The sequence below is a fragment of the Sarcophilus harrisii genome, chromosome 1, assembly GCF_902635505.1.
Source record: "Sarcophilus harrisii chromosome 1, mSarHar1.11, whole genome shotgun sequence".
Taxonomy (NCBI): domain Eukaryota; kingdom Metazoa; phylum Chordata; class Mammalia; order Dasyuromorphia; family Dasyuridae; genus Sarcophilus; species Sarcophilus harrisii.
In genome coordinates, this window is record NC_045426.1 from 708,283,507 (window position 1) to 708,304,082 (window position 20,576).

At 54.5% G+C, this 20,576-nt stretch overlaps 2 protein-coding genes across 8 annotated transcripts in view; both read left to right on the forward strand.

The window, feature by feature from the left end:
- Positions 1 to 3,529, forward strand: part of RNF185 (ring finger protein 185) — a 55,544-nt gene extending 52,015 nt beyond the window's left edge. For all 7 annotated transcript variants that reach the window (XM_031948941.1, XM_003762809.4, XM_012543958.3 and 4 more), the window contains exon 7: positions 1,110 to 3,529. In XM_031948941.1, the coding sequence (XP_031804801.1) occupies positions 1,110 to 1,207 (98 nt within the window). In that variant the 3' untranslated portion in view covers positions 1,208 to 3,529. The remainder of the gene's footprint in view (positions 1 to 1,109) is intronic.
- A 7,421-nt stretch (positions 3,530 to 10,950) lies between these two features.
- The window catches only part of LIMK2 (LIM domain kinase 2), a 61,323-nt gene continuing 51,697 nt past the window's right edge, over positions 10,951 to 20,576 (forward strand). Inside the window, exons 1-2 of the mRNA XM_031948942.1 lie at positions 10,951 to 11,132; positions 20,435 to 20,534. Coding sequence (XP_031804802.1) covers positions 11,117 to 11,132; positions 20,435 to 20,534 — 116 coding nt within the window. The 5' untranslated portion in view covers positions 10,951 to 11,116. The remainder of the gene's footprint in view (positions 11,133 to 20,434; positions 20,535 to 20,576) is intronic.

Sequence of the window (20,576 nt, forward strand, 5' to 3'; positions counted from 1 at the left end):
AATTGAAACAGGAAACCCTCATAACATACACTCAGGATCAAGCAAAACCGTTCCCGCCTTGGTCCCGAGTGCGTCCCCCTGAAACAGCGGCCCTAGGAGCTGCATGATGTGCTCCGGGCCCCCGGGGCCAGATTTGACTCCCAGTCCCTGGTTCCAAATCCAGCACTCTTCCTCCTCTGCCCTTTGGCTGCCTGCTGCGAGCCTCAGGGGTGTGGGTGGAGACCCCGAGCCCAATCTTGGGCCTGAGTGGAGCAGACACACTGTGGGCAGTCACCGGGATCAGTCCAGCCTTTGGGGACCCCTCCCGTGGGCTGACCACAGTGTGGCCTAGAAGCTCTTCCCGAGGAAGCAGTGCCCTGGGGCCTCCCTTCATGCTTAAGACAGCAGGGAACCAGGAGGCCTTCCCAGGTATCCTGTCCTTCCACAGTGCACGGCGTAGCCCCCTTTCCCTCATAGTGCCTTCACCACCGGCTGATGTGGCGCCCAGAGCCAGGCTGGCCCTCAGCTGCCACACTGCCTCATCCCGGGCCCTCGGGCATACCTGGGAGAGCCCTGAGGCTGCCGGGTTCAGGGAAGGAGGGTTATGGTCAGAGCAAGTCGAGCGTCTCAGAAAGTGGCTGGAGGGTCTCGGGGCCTGGCCCTGCATCGGCTGCATTAGCATGATCGCCTTCTGGGGCCATTATTCTGTGGACTCACTTATTCGTGCTGGCATGGGAAATTCTCTTATACAAACTCGAAATGGAGTCTCTCCATTCTTCCGGGGTTGTTGGTATTTCATTATATTTGTATAGAAGCAAATTTGGTCTTAATTTGAGAAAAAATCTTCCTAATAGTTAGAACCCTCACAGAGTTTACTAGGCTACTTTGACAGGTAGTGAGCTCCCCATCACCAGAGATCTTCAAGCCAAGGTCAGCTGACCCTTTGTCAGTTCTGCCTTAGAGGGACTTCTCAGTCCCCCCCGAGAGTTTGGGGTACTCCAGGTCACCACTGGAAATAAGCGAGCCGTTGGCCACAGGAAGGCTTTGTCCTCAGGAGACTCAGTCGGCGTGGCGCCCCAGGCCCCAAGCCCTGGCCCACCAGCTGACCCTTCTCTTTCCTGTTTTCGCAGCTGTTCCCGGGACTCCCCAGTATGTGGATGAGCAGTTCCTGTCTCGGCTTTTCCTGTTTGTGGCCCTGGTGATCATGTTTTGGCTGTTGATCGCGTAACCGTGTGTCCGTGGCCTGGGTAGTCAGCGGCAGCAGGGCCTTTGACCCGCTTACCAGCCCTCACCCATCCCTCCTTGAACCGTCACTGCCCGGCTCCTGAGCTCAGGCCAGGGCATCGGCGGGGTCGGCGGCACGGGGAGGACCCTGGCTTCTGGGAGCAGAGCTTTGGAAGGAAACGAACTAGATTTTGGTCGATGAGTCCCCGTCTTGGAGTCCTCCCCCTCCAGCCTCGGGCCTGGCTTAGAGACCTGTGCCAGCTGGCTTGGAGGGGACTGATCTGAGGCCGGGAGGGGCTGGGGAGAGAGGAGCCCCTGCGCTGTCATCTGCCTCCATCACAAAAGTAAAGGGAAGGACCGAATGGTACCCTCTGAACTGGACTTCCTCTCCTTAGACTCTAAAACACTGTGTCCAGCGGCAGTCTGCTCCTGCCCGCCCGTGTGGACCAGCTGTGCATAGGACATGCCGAGGCCGGGCCTTCTGTTCCCCACCACTCTCCCAGCCCCAGCTTCCTTCCTCTTCTTCCTCACGGTTCCTCAGGTGGGCCCAGAGGCGGGCCACAGGGCTGTCTGAATCAGCAAAGGTAGCTCTGGTGGCCTGGGGACACCAGAGTGACCTGGACACTCTGGCTTCCTCCTGGGCTCGGGCCTTGGAGGGGCCTTGGCTCCCTTCTTCCCTGCTAGAGACAGCTGGCTCTGCTCGTGGGCTTCCCGTCCTGTTCTTCCTGGGAACTGTAGCCATGCTGGCTTCTCTCTACCAGGAGGAATGATGGCGAAGGCTCCTCCAGGCCCCAGAGACAAACCGCAAAGTGGGGGGGACACTTGAGCCACTAATATTCTTTCCAAGGTTAAGTTTAAGCTTCAGTTATTGCATCTCTCCCAGATGAAAACAGGCGCTCCCAGAAGCAGCCCCGTCTGGGGTCCTCGGACCCTCCCCGCAGCCAGCTTTCTGTCAGTAAGAGCAGGGGAGCGCTCCTAGGCCCCAGGCCTGGCCGAGATTCACTCTGCCCGCAGTGAGGCCCTGCCAGGAGAGGTCTCGGACAGGGGGTGCAGGGCGCTGGGGGTTCCCCCAAGCAAGGTCCTCTTTGTATGTTGCCCCGGGAACCTCAGAGCCCTCAGCTCTTGGCCGAGACGCTTCCTGAGACCTGCCAAGCTCAGCGGCCTCCTGCTGCCTCCTGAAGGGAGTGAGAGGCCTGAGCCTCTCACTGCCTGATCTTCCCTTCCTTTCTTGTACCTCTTCATTCAGAATCATGGGAAGAAAGGTACCCCCATCTAATCATTGGTTGGGTTTCTTGTTTTAAAAGTGCTTTTACTTTGAATCTGATCAATAAGAAGGTAGGGCGCTGAACGGCTTGTGACGTACCACCTTGTCTGATTATCTGTCCATCCACCCGTGTCTGTGTCTCCGCCTGCCAAAATGTGAGGAAACTCCACTCTGGGGTGTCCCTTCCCGTGTGTGAAGCCTGCCTTCCCCAGCTCAGCTCCCCATTATTGGGAAATCAGGTCCTGCAAGGAACCCAGTCCCTCCGTGCTTTGGCATGGGGGGCAGCTCAAGCATCAAGTCCAAAGATACCGGGAAAAGGGAATGAATATGCACCCCCACACACACACAGCTCCCCCCTCCAACCTCAGGCTCATCAAAGCCTGAACCCAGTGTTGAAATGTTCCAAACCCAAGTATTCTGTAGGAGTCGCCTTAGCCGAGTCTGGGGTGGATGGGCTCGTGGAGCCAGATGTTTGGCTGGCACCCGCGTGTGTCATCAGGGAACTTGTCCCCATGAGCGCCCCCCCCCCCCCCCCCCCCCCCCCGCCCGCCCCCCGCAATCCCCGGGCCTGGGTGTCCTTGAAGCTTAAAGCCCAGGTTGGGGAGTCCGGCACTGGCCCAGTGGTGGTACGGCGTCGCTCCTGGCTCTGTGAGGGGCAGGAGGAGGCCAGTTTGGTAAAGAAAGCGGAATCCCCTGTATCTACAAAATGATGGAAAGAGATTATCGGAATTGGGCCCAGCTCACATTTCCTTTGAGCTGCCTTTGCCAGGAGTGGGGCCGGATGGCGGCGGCACATTTGGATCGCTGCTCTGGCCCTGGGCAGAGGCACTTTTGCTCCACTGGCGATTCAGTGACCTTACACTTCCTTTCTAATTTAATGCGATTCTTCCTCTACGCCCATTTTCTCCCTTTATTCCATTATATTAGTTAGGACTGTGCTCTGGCCACAGTTAGACCATCAATGACTCTATGTACCTTGAGATACATTTACCGGTTACTAATTTTCACTGTTGTGAAAGTGATTTGATTTAGAAGAAAAATAAAAATGGTTTTACATTGAAAGCTGCTAGGTGTGGATTTGTCCTAGGAGTGGGCGCGGGCCGGCGGATGGGGTTCCTGTTCTCTGTCTCTGGAAAGCTCCTTCGGACCTCTGCGGCGCTGCCCTAAGACACAGGAAAACCGGGAGTTGCCTCCACGGGGACTGACTCTGGGCCTGTGGTTTGATCATCAGCCCCACCCCGGCATATTCTGTTTGAGGAGTACCTGTCCTGGTACCGGGCCAGAGGTCCAGCTCCTAGGTTGTACACCTCGGAGGCAGCGCCAATCAGTGCGGCTGCCCCCTTTCCAGGCCTGCAGGGGATGTCGTGTCCCCTGGGGGGGTTCCTGAGTGTGGGCCCCACACCGTGACCCCTTGTTCTTAGCTAAGAACTCGTTCTGTCCGTCGTGAATCTACCCTGTGTCTCGTGAGGAGAAGTGGGTTCTTCCGGGACCAGGGGACTCCTTGGGCCATGGGACCGGGAGAGGGGCGCACCGCCATGCGGCTTAGAGGCCTGATTAACCAGAGTCAGACAAAGCAGCAGGTCCGTGGGCAACTTCTCATTTGGTTCAGCAAACGTTGACTCAAGCAAGCGGAGTGGTTGGGGGTGGGGGTGGAGGAGCGTTGTTTTTATTTTACGGTCATCTGGGCACTTGGATACACACCCCATCTTGGAACCCAGAAAGCCATTAGAGCCAGAGCAGTCAGCAAGTCTCAGGGTCGCCGCAGCAGGCCTTGGAGCTGGCGGAGGAAGGCACTTCCTCTTCTCTGGCCACTGCAACACTTGACGGTCAGTGTTGCTGCGATCCTCGCTCAGTGAGCATTTATTAAGCACCTGCTGTATCCGAGGCCCTCTTCTCTAGGTCTTCATGAGCAAATGAGTTACGGGGAAGGGGGGAAGCCAGCAGGAAGGAAGGGTGTTGGCTGAGGATCCACCCTTCTCCAAATTAAATTCTGGAAGACTCAGAACAGCGCCCAATGGGGCCGAAGTGCAGCCGGTCAGTTTACAGGGAAGAAAACGGACCCAGAGTCTGCATCCATGACGCCTCGGCCCCAGATCTGAAGTCGAGAACAGGCTTGGCTTTGCTGCTGCCCATTCAGTTTGGGGTGTGTAAGGGCTTGGTGGGTGCCAAACAAAGGCAAAGGGCAGTCCTGGCCCTCACGGAGCTTACAGTCGAACTGCATACAAAGTGAACCGCTACACAGAAAGAGGAAACTGGTAACAAGAGAGGATTCTGGGTACTTATTCCATTGCAAGTTTCGGTAGCAAAATGGAAGGTTCTTTGAGATTTCCTTTTGTGTTTTGTGTGGGAGTTGGGAAGAAAGCCCATCATGCCCAATGGAAAATGCTATCTGCCTCCAGAGGAAGAACTGATGTCTGAATGCTGTTTTTCTCTCTTTCCTTCCTTCCTTTTTTCTTTGTTTTTCTCTTTTCTCTTCGCACAAACTAACATGGAAACATCTGATGTGCTCACACTTGTCTAACCTATATCAGATTGCTTATCCTCTCAGGGAAGGGGGAGGTGAGGGAGGGAGGAAGAGAAGTTGGAATTTAAAACCTTTTTTAAAAGAACTTTAGAGATTGTTTTTACACGTGACGGGGGCAGGGGAGGAAATATTTAAAAAGAAGAAGGGCTGGAGAAAGCTTCCTGTAAAAGGTGGGGTTGTCATTGGGCCTTAACAACAGTCCCAAGGCCCAGTTGAGGTGAAGGAGGCACCAGAGAAAATGCCTGGAGCCAAGAGGCAGGAGGGCAGCCAAGAGGCTGGTACTGCTGGGGAGAAGGAGAAGGGCATGAAGAGACCGGAACGTAGAAAACTTATGTCAGATTGCCATCTTGGGGCAGGGAGGAGGGAGGGAGGGAGGGAAGAAAAAAGGAAAATCAAAGTCTTATAAAAGTAAATGTTAAAAATGAATCTTTTTTTTTTTTAAAGAAACATTAAGATACTTTAAAAAATCTGTTTTTAAATATATATATTTCTTATATAATATTAAATATTATTCATATAATAAGTATTTTTATAAAATGTATTTACAGAGGGATAGTTATTGAAAAGATAGTAGCAAAAAAAAAAAATGCTATTTAGTGAAAAAATAAAAGTAGAAAGCAAAAGGGGAAAAGATGCGCCTGGAAAGGGAAGGGGGGCCTGGGTTTTGAAGGCCTTTGGATGTCAAACAGCATCCTGGAGGCAAGAAGGAGGCACTTTATCAGCCCTCCAGCTTAGGAAAGTCATTTTAATGGCTGAATGGAGGACCTGGTGGGAGATGCTCTGAGCCCTCCTCAAGGTCAGCACGGGTCCCGGGGACAGACAATTAGCTGTTCTGCAGTAAAGAGCACAAATCCTCTTCTGGGCCGGATCTGGGCCAGGGGAGGGGGAAAGGAGGAGCACCCGCATGCCAGACACTTATGGGGTGCTCAGTGTGGAGGGGAAGCCCCCCTCCCCCGGCCACTGAGCCAGCCTGCATAGGGGGGCTAGCTGCCCTCCAGGACTCACTTTGGCCCCCTCTCGGTGCTTCACTCCCCCGGTCCCATCGGATGCCAGGCCCACACTCTCCCTCCAAGCCCTGGTGTCTGTCCCTGCTCAGGGGCCTAGGCTCTCACCTCTCACCTGCAGGGACCAGCATCCTCTCCTTTCAGTCCCTCCGCACCCAGCCGGGGGCTCCTGTGGCCCCTCCAGGATACACTGGGGCAGCCTCTGAGCCCGGTGCGCCCTGCTAGCCACCCCACACCCGAGACGCCCACCTCATCTCCAGGCCTTTGCAGTCATCCCTGTTTGGATGCTGCCCCCCACATACACTATAAAATGTAAGCCCCTTGAGGGGAGGAAGGAGCACTTATAGAGCACCTACTGTGTGCCAGGCACTGTGCTAAGCACCTTTTACTATTGTCATTTGGTCCTCCCAACCCTCCTGGAGGTAGGTGTTGTCATTGGCCCCATTTTACAGCTGAGAAAACAGAGGCAAACACAAGTGACGTGGCCTGCCTGAGCACCCACCACAGCTCCCACCACTAGCAGGTATCTTGGGCAGGATTGGAACCCAGGTCTCCCTGACTCTAGGCCCAGAGCCAGCTCCCAGGGCAGGGACTGGCATCTGCCTTTGTATCCTTTTGAGTTGGTGGGAAAACTTCCTGATTTAGCTGTCCCTGGGGGGCGCAGTCTGCCTGGAAGGGCTGTTGGGGTGCCCCCCCCCAGGTCTTCGGAGAGCTGGCCCGGAGCTGGGGGTGGGGAAAGGAGAGTAAGAGAAAGGGAAGGGAGGAGGAAGAGGGAGGAGGGAAAGGGAAGAGGAAGGGGGAGGGGACAGGGAGAGAGGGAGGAGAGTAAGGGAGGAGGGAGAGGGGGAAAAGAAGGAAAGAGGGAGGAAGGAAAGGGAAGAGGAAGAGAGGAAGAGGAAGGGGAGAGGGAGGAATAAAAGAGGGAGAGGCAAAGAGAGGAAGGGAAAGAGGAGGGGAGGAGATGGAGGGAGGGGAGGAGGAGGGAGATGGAGGAAGAAACAAAGGGGGAGGGGGAGGAAAAGACAGAGTGAGAAAGGGAGAGAAGAGCCACGTAATCCCAACAACCGGAGGGAAGTCGGGCTCACAACGGCAAGAGCCCGAGATTTACAATCCGGCCGACGGCCGCTGGGCCGGGACCCCGGGAGGGTCCCTTGGCCTTCTTCGCTGGGGCCGGTTTCGGTCACTCATCACCTGAACGCGCTGGGCCTGCAGCCCCTCCCCCCAGTGCCAGTGAGAGACGAGCTGGTTTCTCCGGCCCCGCCCAGGCCCCGCCCAGGCCCCGCCCCACGAACTGCGGCCCCACTTTGTATTTGTTTGGTTCCTTCCGGTTTTACAAAACCCGGCCGCTCTTGGGGGGGCGGGATGGGGGCTTTGTTTATCCTCCCAGCCGCCCGGGGGGGAGGGGCTGAGGAAATGCTCCGTGGATCAAAGCAAATCCCTGCAGATCAACAAGGGGTCATCACCCTCTGTGCTGGGGCCACGAGGTCCAGATATTGATGGAGAAGTCTGTGTGTGAGTGTGTGAATGTATGTGGTTGTGTGTGTAAGTGTGAGTGTGTGTGAATGAGTGTGTGATTGTGAGAATGTGATTGTGTGTGAATGAGTGTGATTGTGAGAATGACTGTGTGTGAATGAGTGTGAGCGAATGAGTGTGTGATTGTGTGTATGTCTGAGTGTGTGATTATGTGTGATTGTGTGAGTGAATGTGTGTGTGAGTGAATGAGTGTGTGAATGAATGAGTGCAAGTGTGAGTGAATGTGTGTGTGATTGTGTCAGGTGTGTGAATGTGAATGAGTGTGCAAAAGCGTGTGAGTGAATATGTGATTGTGTATGAGTAAATGTGTGTGTGCAAGAGTATAAGTGAATGTGTGATTGTGTGAGTAAATGTAGTGTGTGTGAATGAGTGTGTGATTGTGTGTGAGTGAATGTGTGATTGTGTGTCTGAGTCTGTGATTGTGTGTGGTTGTGTGAGTGAATGAGTGTTGGATTATGTGTGTGAATAAGTGTGATTGTGTGTGTGAATGAGTGTGTGATTGTGTGTCTGTGAGCGTGTGTGATTGTGTATGAGTGAATGAGTGTGTGTGTGATTGTGTGAGTGAATTTGTATGTGCAAGAGTGAGTGAATGAGTGTGTGAACGACTGCAAGTGTGTGAGTAAATGAGTGTGATTGTGGATAGATGTGTGTGAATGTGAGCGTGCAAGAGCGTGAGTGAATGTGTGTGATTGTGTATGAGTAAATGTGCGAGTGTGCGTGAGTGCAAGAGTGTGAGTGAATGTGTGTGAGTAAATGTAGTGTGTGAATGAGTGTGTTTGAGTGAATGTGTGTGTGAGTAGATTGTGTGAATGTGAATGTGTGCAAGAGCGTGAGTGAATGTGTGATTGTGTATGAGTAAATGTGAGTATGTGTGCAAGAGTGAGTGATTGTGTATGTGAGTAAATGTAGTGTGTGATTGAGTGTGATTGTGTGTAAGTGTGTGAGTGAATGTGAATGAGTGTGTGAGTGTGTAAATGAGTGTGCGATTGTGTGAGTAAATGAGTCAGTGTGCAAGAGTGTGAGTGAATGTATGTGATTGTGTATGTGAGTAAATGTAGTGAGTGTGTGTGAATGAGTGTGTGGTTGTAAGTGAATGTGTGAGTGTGAGAATGAGTGTGAGAGTGTGTAAATGAGTGTGCGATTGCGAGTAAATGTGTGAGTGTGAATGTGCAAGAGGGAGTGAATGTATGTGATTGTGTATGTGAGTAAATGTAGTGAGTGTGTGTGAATGAGTGTGATTGTGTGTAAGTGAATGTGTGAGTGTGTAAATGAGTGTGCGATTGTGAGTAAATGTGTGAGTGTGCAAGAGGGAATGAATGTATGTGATTGTGTATGTGAGTAAATGTAGTGAGTGTGTGTGAATGAGTGTGTGATTGTGTGAGAGTGTGTGTGTGTGTGACAGGTTTGGGGGAGAAGGGAAGGTGGGAGATAAGAGAACCCCAGAGAAGGAGGGCACCAGGTTAGTCTATGCCCGCAGGCCGGCGGAACAATCCAAAGGCATTCTGAGGGGGACGGAGAGTGAATAGCTGGGGGGAGGCTGTGTCCGGCTTGGGGCCTGAGCCCCACTTTTGCTTTGGAAGAAGGGGAGCTTCGTCCCCTCGGAAATGAGGGCTGGGGGGGGGGGTCCCTGCTTCTCTCCATCGGAGGTCCCGGCGTGGGGCGGCCACTCCGCAGCCCGCTGGGTCACGTGTCTGACAGACTCCGGGCCCCTCCGGGAGCAGCGAGCGGCTGCGGGGATTGTTCCTGGGCACTCCGGGCGCTGGGACGGAGGATTGGGTCCGGAAGCAGATGCTGCAGCCGCGCCTGCCTCCTTTCCATCTGGCCCCATGAGGTCAGAGCCGGGAGGAAGCGCCAGTGTCCTTGGCTCGGACGCTCACGTGATTCCAAGAAAGAGAACTAATGACGGGCGGGGCGCGTGCGGGGGGAGGCGGGGCGTGGGGGAGGGGAGGGGACCGCGCTCCCCAGTTTCAGGAAGCGGGGGAGGAAAGGGGGCGCTCCTGGCCGGAGCCCGGATGGGGGCCAGGACAGCTGCGTTTTGGCTGGACCCCCTCTCCGGCCGCCCCGCTTCTATCTGGGCCTCTTGCCCCCCAGCTGCTTTCTCGGCCCTGAGTCTTCCCGCCCGGTGAAGCTGCCTGAGAGATTTCCCTGCCAGGGGGAAGGCCCCGGCCCTGTGTCCCGCCCCGCCCCCCGCTCCGGGACCCGGCCTTCCCCCGCGCTCTGCTCGTGCCCGCCTCCTCGATCCCCGCCCCCCCTTTCTTGGCAAAGATGCCGGAGCCTTGTGTCCCCATTTTAGTTGAGGAACGGAGATAGGTGGGAGTGACTTGCGCAGTCACTCAGTGCTGTGGTGTCCACCTTAAATGTGCTCCAAACAGAAAACCAAACAAGCGAGTGTCTGAGACGGGATTTGAGTCGTCTTCCTGACTGCGGACCCTGCGCTCTGTTCACTGCGCCGCTCCGCATCCCCCCAAGGTCCCCGCTTCCCTCGGAGCAGGACCCTGGGGGCAGCGCGCCCACCGGAGCGATGACTGCTCTTTTGGAGCTGCTCAGCGTCACGGGGCGTTTACGCCCCCTGGGCACCGGTCCGGCGGGCACACGCACGTCGCTGAGCTGGCATCCCTCCCCCCGCGTGCTCATGGCCCTTCGTTAGGGCTGGGGGCCTCGTGACGGGCTTGCTGGGCCGCAGACGGCGGCGGCTCCCCGCCCCCCCGGGTCACCGCAAAGCCCTCGGGAAGCGGCCGCCCTCCCCTCCCTCTCGCACCTCGCGGCGCCGCACGGGGCATGCCGGCACCTCCTCGCACCCGGCCCCGCTCCGCGCGCCCCTCCCGCCCCGGGCTCTGCTTCTCCCGGCCTCCTTCACGCCCCGGCTAAGGCCCGCTCGGGGCTTCCCTCAAGGAGCGTTTCCCGCCCGTCCCCTTTGCGGGGCTGTGAGCCCCCCGGGGCGGAGCGCAGGGCCTGGCGCATAATAAATGCGCGCGGTCTAGCCCGAGCGGAGGCCTCCTTCGGGCGGGGGCTTTCCCCGCTGCGCCCGGACCGCTGGGGGGCCCGAGTCAGGAGGGCGGGGACCCGGCGCTCAGTTCTAACGGGGGCCTGAGTCGGAGCTTGCGGAGCAGCGCCGGCAGGAGCTGGGGGCGGGGCGCGCGGGGGACCCGGATGCTCTCCGAAGCCCTGGTTACGCCGCCATTCGGCCCGTCGCGGGCTCTGGCGGAATTGCCTGCTCTCCCACCAGCACCGACGCCGAGCAAGGAAGGGCGGCGCGCCGGCCGGCCGCAAGGGGGCGCCGCGCACAGCGCCGGCCCCGGCTCGCCCTCAGAGCCGGACTCTCCAAGGTTTCTCGGAGCTTTCATTGGCGTGGAGGGCGGATCCTCGAGGTGGGCGCGCGTGCGCGTCGGCCCGGTGGGCGGGGCGAGTGGCGGGGCGGAGCCTCGGGCCGGCGGAGAGGCGGGGCCGCGGAGAGCCCCGGGCGGCGCCCGGAGCCAGGTGTGATTGGCCCTCCCGGGGCGCCGTAGGCGGGACGGTGGCGCCTTCCCCGCTGTAGTCGCCTGAGGTAACGGCCGGAGAGCTCCCGGAGACGGTCGGAGGCGGGGAGCCATGGACGGGGTGTCCGGTGAGTGCCCGCCCTGCCCGTTGTCTCCGCCGCCCCCAGGGGACGCAGCCCAGCGTCCGGCACCGAGCAGGCGCCTGATAGAGGGGGGGGCGCTGACAGGGCGCAGGGCCCCGTGAGGAGGCTGGGACGGGGAGCCCGGGGGCTTCTCCCAGGGGACCCTGAGGGGGTGAGAAGGGGGAGGGGCAAAGCGCGGGCTGCCGCCCCCTGGCGCCCCGGGCAGCGAGGTTCTAGTCCCCTCAGGGTCTCAGGGGGCGTGGGGGGGGGGCAGGGCTCCATGCTGCCGAGGGGAGGCTGAGGCCGCGGGGAGGGGAGGCTGCGGCCGAGGGGAGGCGCGGGGGGGGAGGCTGCGGCCGGGGGAGGCTGCGGCCGGGGAGGCTGCGGCGGGGAGGCTGCGGCCGGGGGAGGCCGCGGGAGGGGAGGCTGCGGCCGAGGAGGCGTGGCCGGGGGGGGGGGGGCGTAAGCAGCGGGTCAGCCCGGGTGGGGGCCCCGGGGAAGAAGCTTGTGTCGGGGCCGCCCGCTTCCTGCCTCCCCACCGACAGCAGGCTGTGGGGGGGGGGGGTCCGCCGGGGGTCAGCCCGGGGGGCCCCGGAGAGGGACGCCCCCGTTTCCTGGTGACAGGCTGGGAGAGTCACTTCCTCGGCCGGCCGAGGAGCAGCGGCCCAGGCACTTCCTCCCGGGGGCAGCGAGGGGGCCGCGGGTCCTTGGCCTCCGGCTCCGTCCCCTCCCCCCCCAGAGGTGTCCGAGGGCCCCGGCCCCGCAGCCGCCCGACCTGTTCGTCCGGCGCCGGGGAGGCCGGGAGATGCGGGATTGGGGGCCGGGCTGGGAGGGGGAGCAGCCTCTGCCCTCCTTGCCCCCGCCCCGCCTGGGACACCCCCCTGGGAGACCCGCTGGCAGCCCTGCCCGGCCCTGCGGGACTGGCAACCGACATAGCGGCGCTGCTGCCCGCCTAGGATGGCTTGTGGCTCCTCGTGCCCTCGGCCGCAGGCACAGACTGGGCCAGGGCCGGCTCTGGGCACCTGGCACGCAGGGGGGCCTTAGAAGTGCCTTGGGAGGGCAGGGGCAGGCAGCAGGCGGGAATTTCTGTCTGGGGATGAAATGCGCCCGCCTGGAGCCCGGGGCCCCAGGTGTCACAGAACCCCCCAGGAGAGGACCAGGTCAGAAGGAGAGGGGCAGGCCCAGGGCAGCGAGGCTGAGACCCGCAGGCAGGGGCAGTCACAGCACGGGGGCTTTGCTTGTGTCTGTGGAACGGGAATTTTCTTTTGGAGGAGCGCCAGTCGCTGGGTTTGGGGTCACCCTGGTCGGGCTCAGTGGGATAGTTTGGAAGGATCCGGGCTCCCTCAGCTAGGAAGCCCATCTAAGACCCCATTATAGTAACTAGGAGTGGTTCCGTGGATGGAGAACTGAGCCTGAAACCCGAGTTCGAATCCAGCCTCAGACACTTACTAGCCGCGTGATGCTGGGCAGGTCACTTCTCCCTTAAATCTGTCTGAATGCACTGGAGAAGAAAATGGCAAACCAGTCCCGTGCCTTTGCCACAACCCCCGATCTGGGATCACGGCTCAACCACACAGTGGCAGAAGCTAAGGAGGACCGGACGCTGGGGGTGCGGGGCTGGGCACCCGTTGCCCGCTCGGTGCCCATTCTGGATTTGTTTTTCTGCCTCAGTGAGCATGAGGATTCTTCCTGCTTAGCTCCTGTTTGTCTAAGCGGGTGTTGGCTTCCTCCGTGCTTTGTGCTGGGAGGCTTTGCAGGTGTGTAAGGAGGGGGAAGAGAGCGTGCCGTGAAGCGCCCAGCCCAGCTCCGGCCCCACAAAGGTTCATCTTTGCTTGAGGAGCCCCATTCTCAGCCCCTTTCTCCTCCTGTCCAGTGTCAGGCTGCAGAACCATGTCTCTGCCTTCTCCTTTGGCTTTCAGTTGGGGAGGGACGGGGAGAACAACAGCTGGACCCTGTTAGTCTCTCGGGGATATTTTTATATCTCCTGGAAGGATTCTGGCTCGCTAAGTCTCCCCTGCCCGGAAGCATCTTCCAGAGAGGAAAGTTCCCACTGAGACGCTGCGCATTTTGAGCGGGGAGTTCCCTTCTTTGAGATTCTGTGCTGAGAAATGGTTCCTTTGGGGCCATCTCCCACATAAGATAATGGGAACCGGAGCCACAAGTGAGCAATCAGCCAGTCACGATGATACCTGACACTGATAATGCCTCTAAGCTTTGCAAAGCATTTAATGTCCATGACTTCATTTGGGAGTCCCAAGAGCCAGGTCAGAGCTTTAGTATATCCCTGTCACTCATAAGGAAATGGGTTCTAAAAGGTTCATTAATGAATCCAGGGTCACACAGCCAGCAAATGAGAGGAAACTCAGGTCTCTGCAGCCCCTTTCCACCATTCCATGCTGCCTTCCAGGATGGGAAGTCAGCGCCTGGAGTAGCGTGAGAAATCCAGTTTGGCTTTTGTTCCCCTGCAGTATATTTGTTTATAGAACTTAGTCTTTGGGCTTTAGAAAGGCATCGTTAGAGCTTCATTCCGATTCCCTGAATATAAATATAGCTTGTCAGGATGAGAAGGGCCTTGGAACAGGGGATGTCACGGCTGAGAAGGTCATTAGAACAGGGAATGTCAGAATGAGAGGCACCTTAGAACAGGGGATGTCACGGATGAGAAGGATTCTGAAGATCAGTTAGTCCAATCCTCTTCATTTTACAGAGGAGGAAGCAGTCTCATAAAGGAATATTCACTTGCCTAAAGTCTCAGGGCTCATGGTTCCTATTCAGTGCCTGTTCCAGTGCAGGTTTAAGAATATCCATCACTTTTAATCATTGCAGAGTTCTCTTAAATTTGGGATTTGGAAATGATCGAGTTGTAAACACACAGTAGGCATCAACAAAACTTATTATTTTAAAAAATTGAATATGGGGAAAGATGAGAGCAGAAAAGTAGCTGCAATGAAACCTTTCTGTGGCTTCAGTCAGTGAGGGAAATTCCCCTGACTGATTCCTGGCAAGCCTTGGGAAGCAGGACTACAGAGGGAAACAGCTTCAAGACCCAGAAGACGGCCCGAGAACTCCCCCCGAAGTGGGAGCTTTCTCCTCTCCTTCCATTATCTCGATGCCCTGCCCCTTCCATTTCCTGGCTGATCCCAGAGCTGGAGCCACACACCTGACTCCCCAGCTCCCAAGCGGCCCTGGCACTCACTGTGCGTGTTGTTCAGGAACTGAACTGAGTTCAGTGTTTGTCCCCAGCTCTCATTGTCTGATGGAACTTGAGAAGCGTCAACAATCTCTCTCAAACCAGTGAGAAGCAACAGTTCTGGAGCAGGTTCCCCAGTGTTTTGGTCCCTTGGGGCCGAGAAGAGCAAGCTCTCAGTAACCTAGTAAATGAGCCTCACTCTTAGACTGGAAAGGGAAAGATAACCAAATTGGGTCCATTTCATTTGAAACCTCAAAATTATAAAACAAGAATAAGATCGGTCCTCTTCCTTCTTGATCTTCTAGCAGCTTTAGACCCTGTTGGCTCCCCTGCATCCAGGATGCTCCTCTCTTCTGCCTTCATGGCTTGATTCTCATCTGGCTTTCCTCCTCCTCCTCTTTTCAACACAGCTCCTCCACATCTTTTGCTAGATCACCCACTTCCTGCTCCCTTCTTCACAGGGGTGTCCCCCAAGACTCAGTATGAGGTCCTCTTCCTTTCTCTTCCTCTGCCTCCTCGCTTGGTGATCCCATAGACGACCTCATCTGTATTGAGCATCCTAGATCTAGAACTGGAAATGATCTCATTTCATAGGGGAAGAAATGGAGAATTAGAGAGGTCTTAGTCAGGATTTGAACCCAGTCCCACTGTCTCTTTATCCAGGACTCTTTTTCCCCTGCTTGAGGCTGCCTCCTGTCCACAGAAAAACCAAAAAGCTCAAAATGGAGCCCATTGTTCTCCTCCAAACTTCTGTATGTCTGTGAAGGGCACGGCCACGCTTCTAGTTACTCTCGTGCCTTCTAAGCTGTCCTTGGTCTTCCCTCTCTCTTACTGCCTGTATTCAGTCAGGGGGCAAGTCTTCTTCTTGCTGCCGTCACATCTCTTCCATCCATGTCCTCCTCTCCTCATCTGGACCTCATGAGGGCTCAGGCCCTCATCATCACTCCTGGGGTCATGGTGGTAGCTGGGTCTCTCTGCTTCCAGGCTTTTCCCTCTCCAGTCCTAGCTTCATATCACTGCCCACACACCCCTGCACCTTTCTCAACCACAGCTTTTGCTCTTGCTCAAAACTCCCCCCCCCCGTGGTTCCCACTGCCTCAGGATTAAACCCCAAGTCCTCAGCCTGGCTGTGAGAACCCTCCCCAGGGCAGCTGCCTTTCACATTATGGCTTTTCTAACCAACTAGCCTGCCCACGCGCTGCCCCGGAAACTTGACATCATCAGATATCAAATTCCTGTGACATATCAGTTATGATGCAAGACGGTGCTACACAACGACAAGGTGAGCCAGCAGGGCTGGGCAACCGCTTAGGCACGAGGACCAAGGACAATGACTTCAAGCTTGTAAACTTGGCCAACTAGAAGCTGAAGGCATGAACAGGAGAAATGGGATGGAAATAAGAGGATCCCCATTCATTGGGGAATGGCTAACCAAGTTGCAGTGTATGATTGTGATGGATGATGTGAGGAAAGATGAGCTCAGTGATCTTAGAAAAACATCGGAAGACTTGCATGAAATAATGAAGAGTGAAATGAGCAGAACCAAGAGAATGGACTAAACAGTAACAGCAAGATTGTTCTAAGAACAAATGAGTGACTGGTCATTGCGAGTATTACAAAATACTCAAATCAGCTATGAAGGACTTATGAAGGAAGATGCTGCCCACCTCCAGAAAAAGAATGGATTAACAGAAGTATATATAGTTGTGTGTGTGTATGTGTGTGTGAGAGAGAGACAGAGACAGACTGACAGACAGACTTTCTCTAATGCAAGGTGGAGAAGGAGAGAGATTACAAAAGAAAATTCAGAAGGAAGCACAGAAAAGCAAGGTAGTTTTGGAAAATGATGTATAATGTTTGTTACATAGTTTTTCAAAAAATACATTATGAAATGGAAATTCATGGTTTCATACTAAATCCTCTTTTTGGGTTGTGTTATGTACATGGGAATTTTTTTTTCTTCATTTAAGTTCAAAATAAGTAAAAGGGGAAAAAAGAAATGGGGGGAACTTGGAAGAAAGGATAGGATTGGGGACCAAAGAGGTATGTAGGCAGAGGTAGACTGTTGGGAAGCCTGAGGAGGATTTCATACTTCAGGGTGATACTTTGGAGGTCTCTTTGGACTCAAATTTGCAAGAATAAAGGGTGGCTGTGGGAACTGGTCAGGCTTGGGAAAGAGGGCTGAAGGGTTAAATCATGTTCTCCTGCTTTAGCATCTCTGATTTAGAAGAAAATTAACATAATTGATCCACTTTTATGGCTTCAACTGCCGTGTCTGGTCCAATGTCTCCCTGTCTCTGCTTGAATCCTCTTTCTCACCCAAGTTCCAGGCTAGAAATTTCAGAAGTCAGATGTTAGAAAAATCCTCCGCAGCCAATAAGACTTCCTTCTAATAAACAACCCAGTATCCAGCCTAGTGCGTTGGGCCTCCATTCAAGTGTCTCCAAGGAGCTGGAAGTCATTACCTCTCTAGGTTGATCAGCTTTTCCTTCATTCCTAATTGATAAGAATTATCTGCTCTAGAACCTGTTGGGTTGTCTACTCTGCTGCTTAATATCGCCTCCAAACTCCTCTCTTTCCCTTTCAAGCCATTTTGATTTCAGAGTTTTCCTCACCACGGCACCATCTCCTCAGAGTTCCTTGGGTCCCACACCTGGCACTCATCTTTAACCAGTGCCTGGTCATCATGCCCAGGAGACAATTTAGATTATTTTCTCTTGTTTACCAAAAGTCTATCAAATACTTCAGAGGCACTGGGGTGTATATACAAAGACAAATAATGGTTCCCAGTTCAAGGCCCAGGCACCCTGGCTTCTCCGGGCTTCCATATCAGGCTGCCTGTCACGCTACCCTTCCTGCCATCTCGGCTCCAACTCTCAATCCGTGAGGATCACCCCTGGCTCCTGACATTGAGAACGAAAACACAGATCAAAGCGAGTACCCTCCAAGTCCGTTTCTCAGAGCCTGTGATGCAAGCGTGGGAAGAGGAACGGATTTTCTTTTTCCTCTTCTTGGGACTCTTGGCTGTGTGTGATCTGGGTTCTTCACCCCCTGCATACAGTCAGTAAGAAAGCAGCAAAGGGCTAGATGGCACAGCACACAGTGCAGAGGCTCTGAAGTCGGGAGGATGAGAGAGCCATGCAGGGAGCCCCTCAAAGGAGGTGGCCCCCACCCCATGGTGCAGGATGCAGAAGAATCCCTGGTGAGAGAACTGGACATGCTCGGAACAGCTCAGTTTAGAAACTCTTTTGTGGTTGGGAATAATGAGACAGGTATTAAAAGCCTGATTTAAAAACTACTCTACTAGAAGAATCTCCTTTCTTTTTCCTTCCTCTCCTGCTTACTTTTAGTCTCTTGCCAAGTATGACTATAAAGTATTGTGACTATTCTGTTGGTTGTGCTAGCAGTATTTTTTGTCTCATTGACTCAAAGACCAATGTCCTAAAGATTAGAGAGTTATGATCTGGGTCGGCTGTGAGGATGCCCACACTGATGGAACCAAATAGAACCAGAGGACTGTGAAGTCCCTTAAGTGTCCTTGGGAGGAGAGGAGCTTGAGTACTTACCAGCTGGAGAAAAGGAGGCTGGATCAGGGGGGCTTCCTGGAGGTGGGCTGGAAGAGGTCATCAGGTAAAGATGGGAGAAGGAAGCCATTCCAGGCCTAGGGAATAACCCAGGGTAAGTTTGTTGCCCAGGTCTCCTGGAACTCAGCATGTGAAAGCTCTCCCCTGTCTTGTGGCCCCCTACACCTTCTCTTTCCCAGGCTGCACATGCCCAGGTCCTTCAAGCAGTGGTCCCCCACATTTCTCCTTCAGCACATTCATAATGTACTAATCTTATGCTTAGACAGCAAATGAACTCTGCCCAAAGGGATATAAAAGTATGCATACCCCTGGAGCCAGCATTCGCTTGTATCCCAAAGAGATCAAACAAAAGGATCTACTTTTACACAGAATGTTATAGCAGCTCTTTTTATGGTGGCTAAGAATTGGAAATCAAAGGGGTGCCCATCGATTGGGAGATGGCTGAATGAGCTGTGGCATACGCTTGTAAGGGATTATTATTGTGCTCTAAGAAATGACTAGCAGTATGCTTTCAGAAAAACTTACAAAGACTTACATGAACTGATCCAAAGTGAAGTAAACAGAACTAGGAGAACACTGTATACAGTAACAGCAATATTTGATGACGAACTGTGAATGATTTAGCTGTTCTCAGCAATGCAATGATCCAAGACAATCCCAAAGGACTAATGAAGCAGCTTACCATCTGTCTCCAGAGAAAGAACTGATATTAACTGAATAGACTGAAGCTTGCTGAGGCAATTGGGGTTAAGTGACTTGCCCAGAGTCACACAGCCAGGAAGTGTAAAGTGTCTGAGGCCACATTTGAACTCAGGTCCTCCTGACTTCAGGGCTGGTGCTCTATCCACTGAGTCACGTAGCTGTCCCTATTTTTCTCTTTCTTTCTTCCATTTTTTTCTTCCATTTTTTAATTTGAGTTTTCTTATGCAAAATAATTGTGATAGAAATGCTTTACATAAATTTTGTAAAAAAAAAAAATTAAGTTTTTTGTTTCAAATTCTATTCCTTCCTCCCTCTTACTCAACTCCCCCACTCCCTTTCCCTCATGGTAAGCAAATAGATATGGGTTAGACATAAAATTTTTAAATGAAGTCATCCACTCCCTTTAAAAAAAAAAAGATGCACTAATCACATGATGCTGTGCATTTTAGTTATCTGAGCTTCTCTCTTAGCATCTTCCTAGTTTGTGACCTCCCAGAGCATAGAAGCCATGTCTAACCTAACCTCCTTCTCCCAGCCCCTAACACTGTACTGTGCTTAGCACTGTGGAGATTTAATCAGTCAAAGTTTATTGACTTGACAAGTGTAGCAGAAGCAGAAGCAGCAATTAGGTTAAGTCTGCATTGGAGGAAGGTTTGTATTTAGAGCTGGGAAATCAGAGAAGGCCTGTTCTTGAAGGCTGGGTTTGGGTTGCACTTGAAAAGATAGGTGGGGATTCTATAGGGACTGTGGGGAAAGGATGAAGGCATAGTGCATGCTGGGGACATGCAGCGGGGTAGCCAAGAAGGGGACTCTGATGTACTTTGTGCTAAATCTCTGTCCTCTGAAGCAGATGGGCTCTTCGGGCACTGCTGAGAGTTATTCCGGGCCAAGGCTGGTGAGCCTGCTTGTTTGGTGATCCACATCGATGAGCTTGATTTAGGTCAGAAGCGAGGCAGAAGCCTCCTCTTTATATGGGGCTCATCAGCCGGCCGAAGGGACAATTCCCTGAGAGCATTCGGAAAGTTTGGCTTCCAGCACTGACGGCACTCAGGTTCCAGAGGCCGGACGGCTCTTGTTTGCTATAGAGATTCTGATCTGTCAGCTGACTGCACACCAGTCAGCTCATTGATGTAGAGCTGAATGGGGAGAGCTGACCTAGCTGAAGCCGACCGGGCATCCAGTCCCTCAGTGTGCCCCTCCTTGGGGTTTGGGTTTTTCCCGTCAGTGTAAACATGTATCCCTTTATGGGGAACCGCAAGAGCTGTCCAGGGAGGCTGTGCTGAGCTCACTGCTGTCCAGGCAGCCGAGCTGGTATTTCAGAGCCCTCCTCCTGCTGCTTTAGTTAGCTCGTCCAGGAGCAACGAGGGATACTGTGAGCAATCCCTTCCCCTCAGCTGCTGCCCCCAGTTGCTCCCAAGCATCCCTGAAATGCCGGGCTGTTCATTGTCTATTCATCCAGCCTGCTAGTCCAACAACAGTCAGGAGCTGTCCCTGCCAATATGGCCCTGGCTTCAGTCTGGACCTCAAACAAAGCTCTGTCTCCCAGACACAGGAAGGCTCTCAGTTGGCAAACAGATGCCCTGTTCTGGTTAAGCAGAGTGCTGCCCACGGGCTCTGACCCTTTGCTCATGCTCTTGGGAGCCGACAGTGTCTCCCAGCAGCCCGGTGAGGAGGGAAAGTCATCTTACCCCAATTTAAGATGAGGAAAACTTAGAGCTTTAGAAAGTTACTGCATGAGGCACAGTCGAAGCCGCCTCCTCGGCCTCCGGTTTGGTGCTCTCCTGGGACCCCCTCCCGCCCCTTCTCTAAAAGAGACGCGCTCTCTATTGCAGGAGAAGACACCTGGAAATGTCGAGGATGTGGTGACTACGTCCCCCCAGCCCAGAGACTGTACAGGACAGTGAGCGAAGTCTGGCACACATCTTGTTTCCGGTAAGTGGCCCTGGCAGCTTCCTGGGGCCAGGGAATATTCTG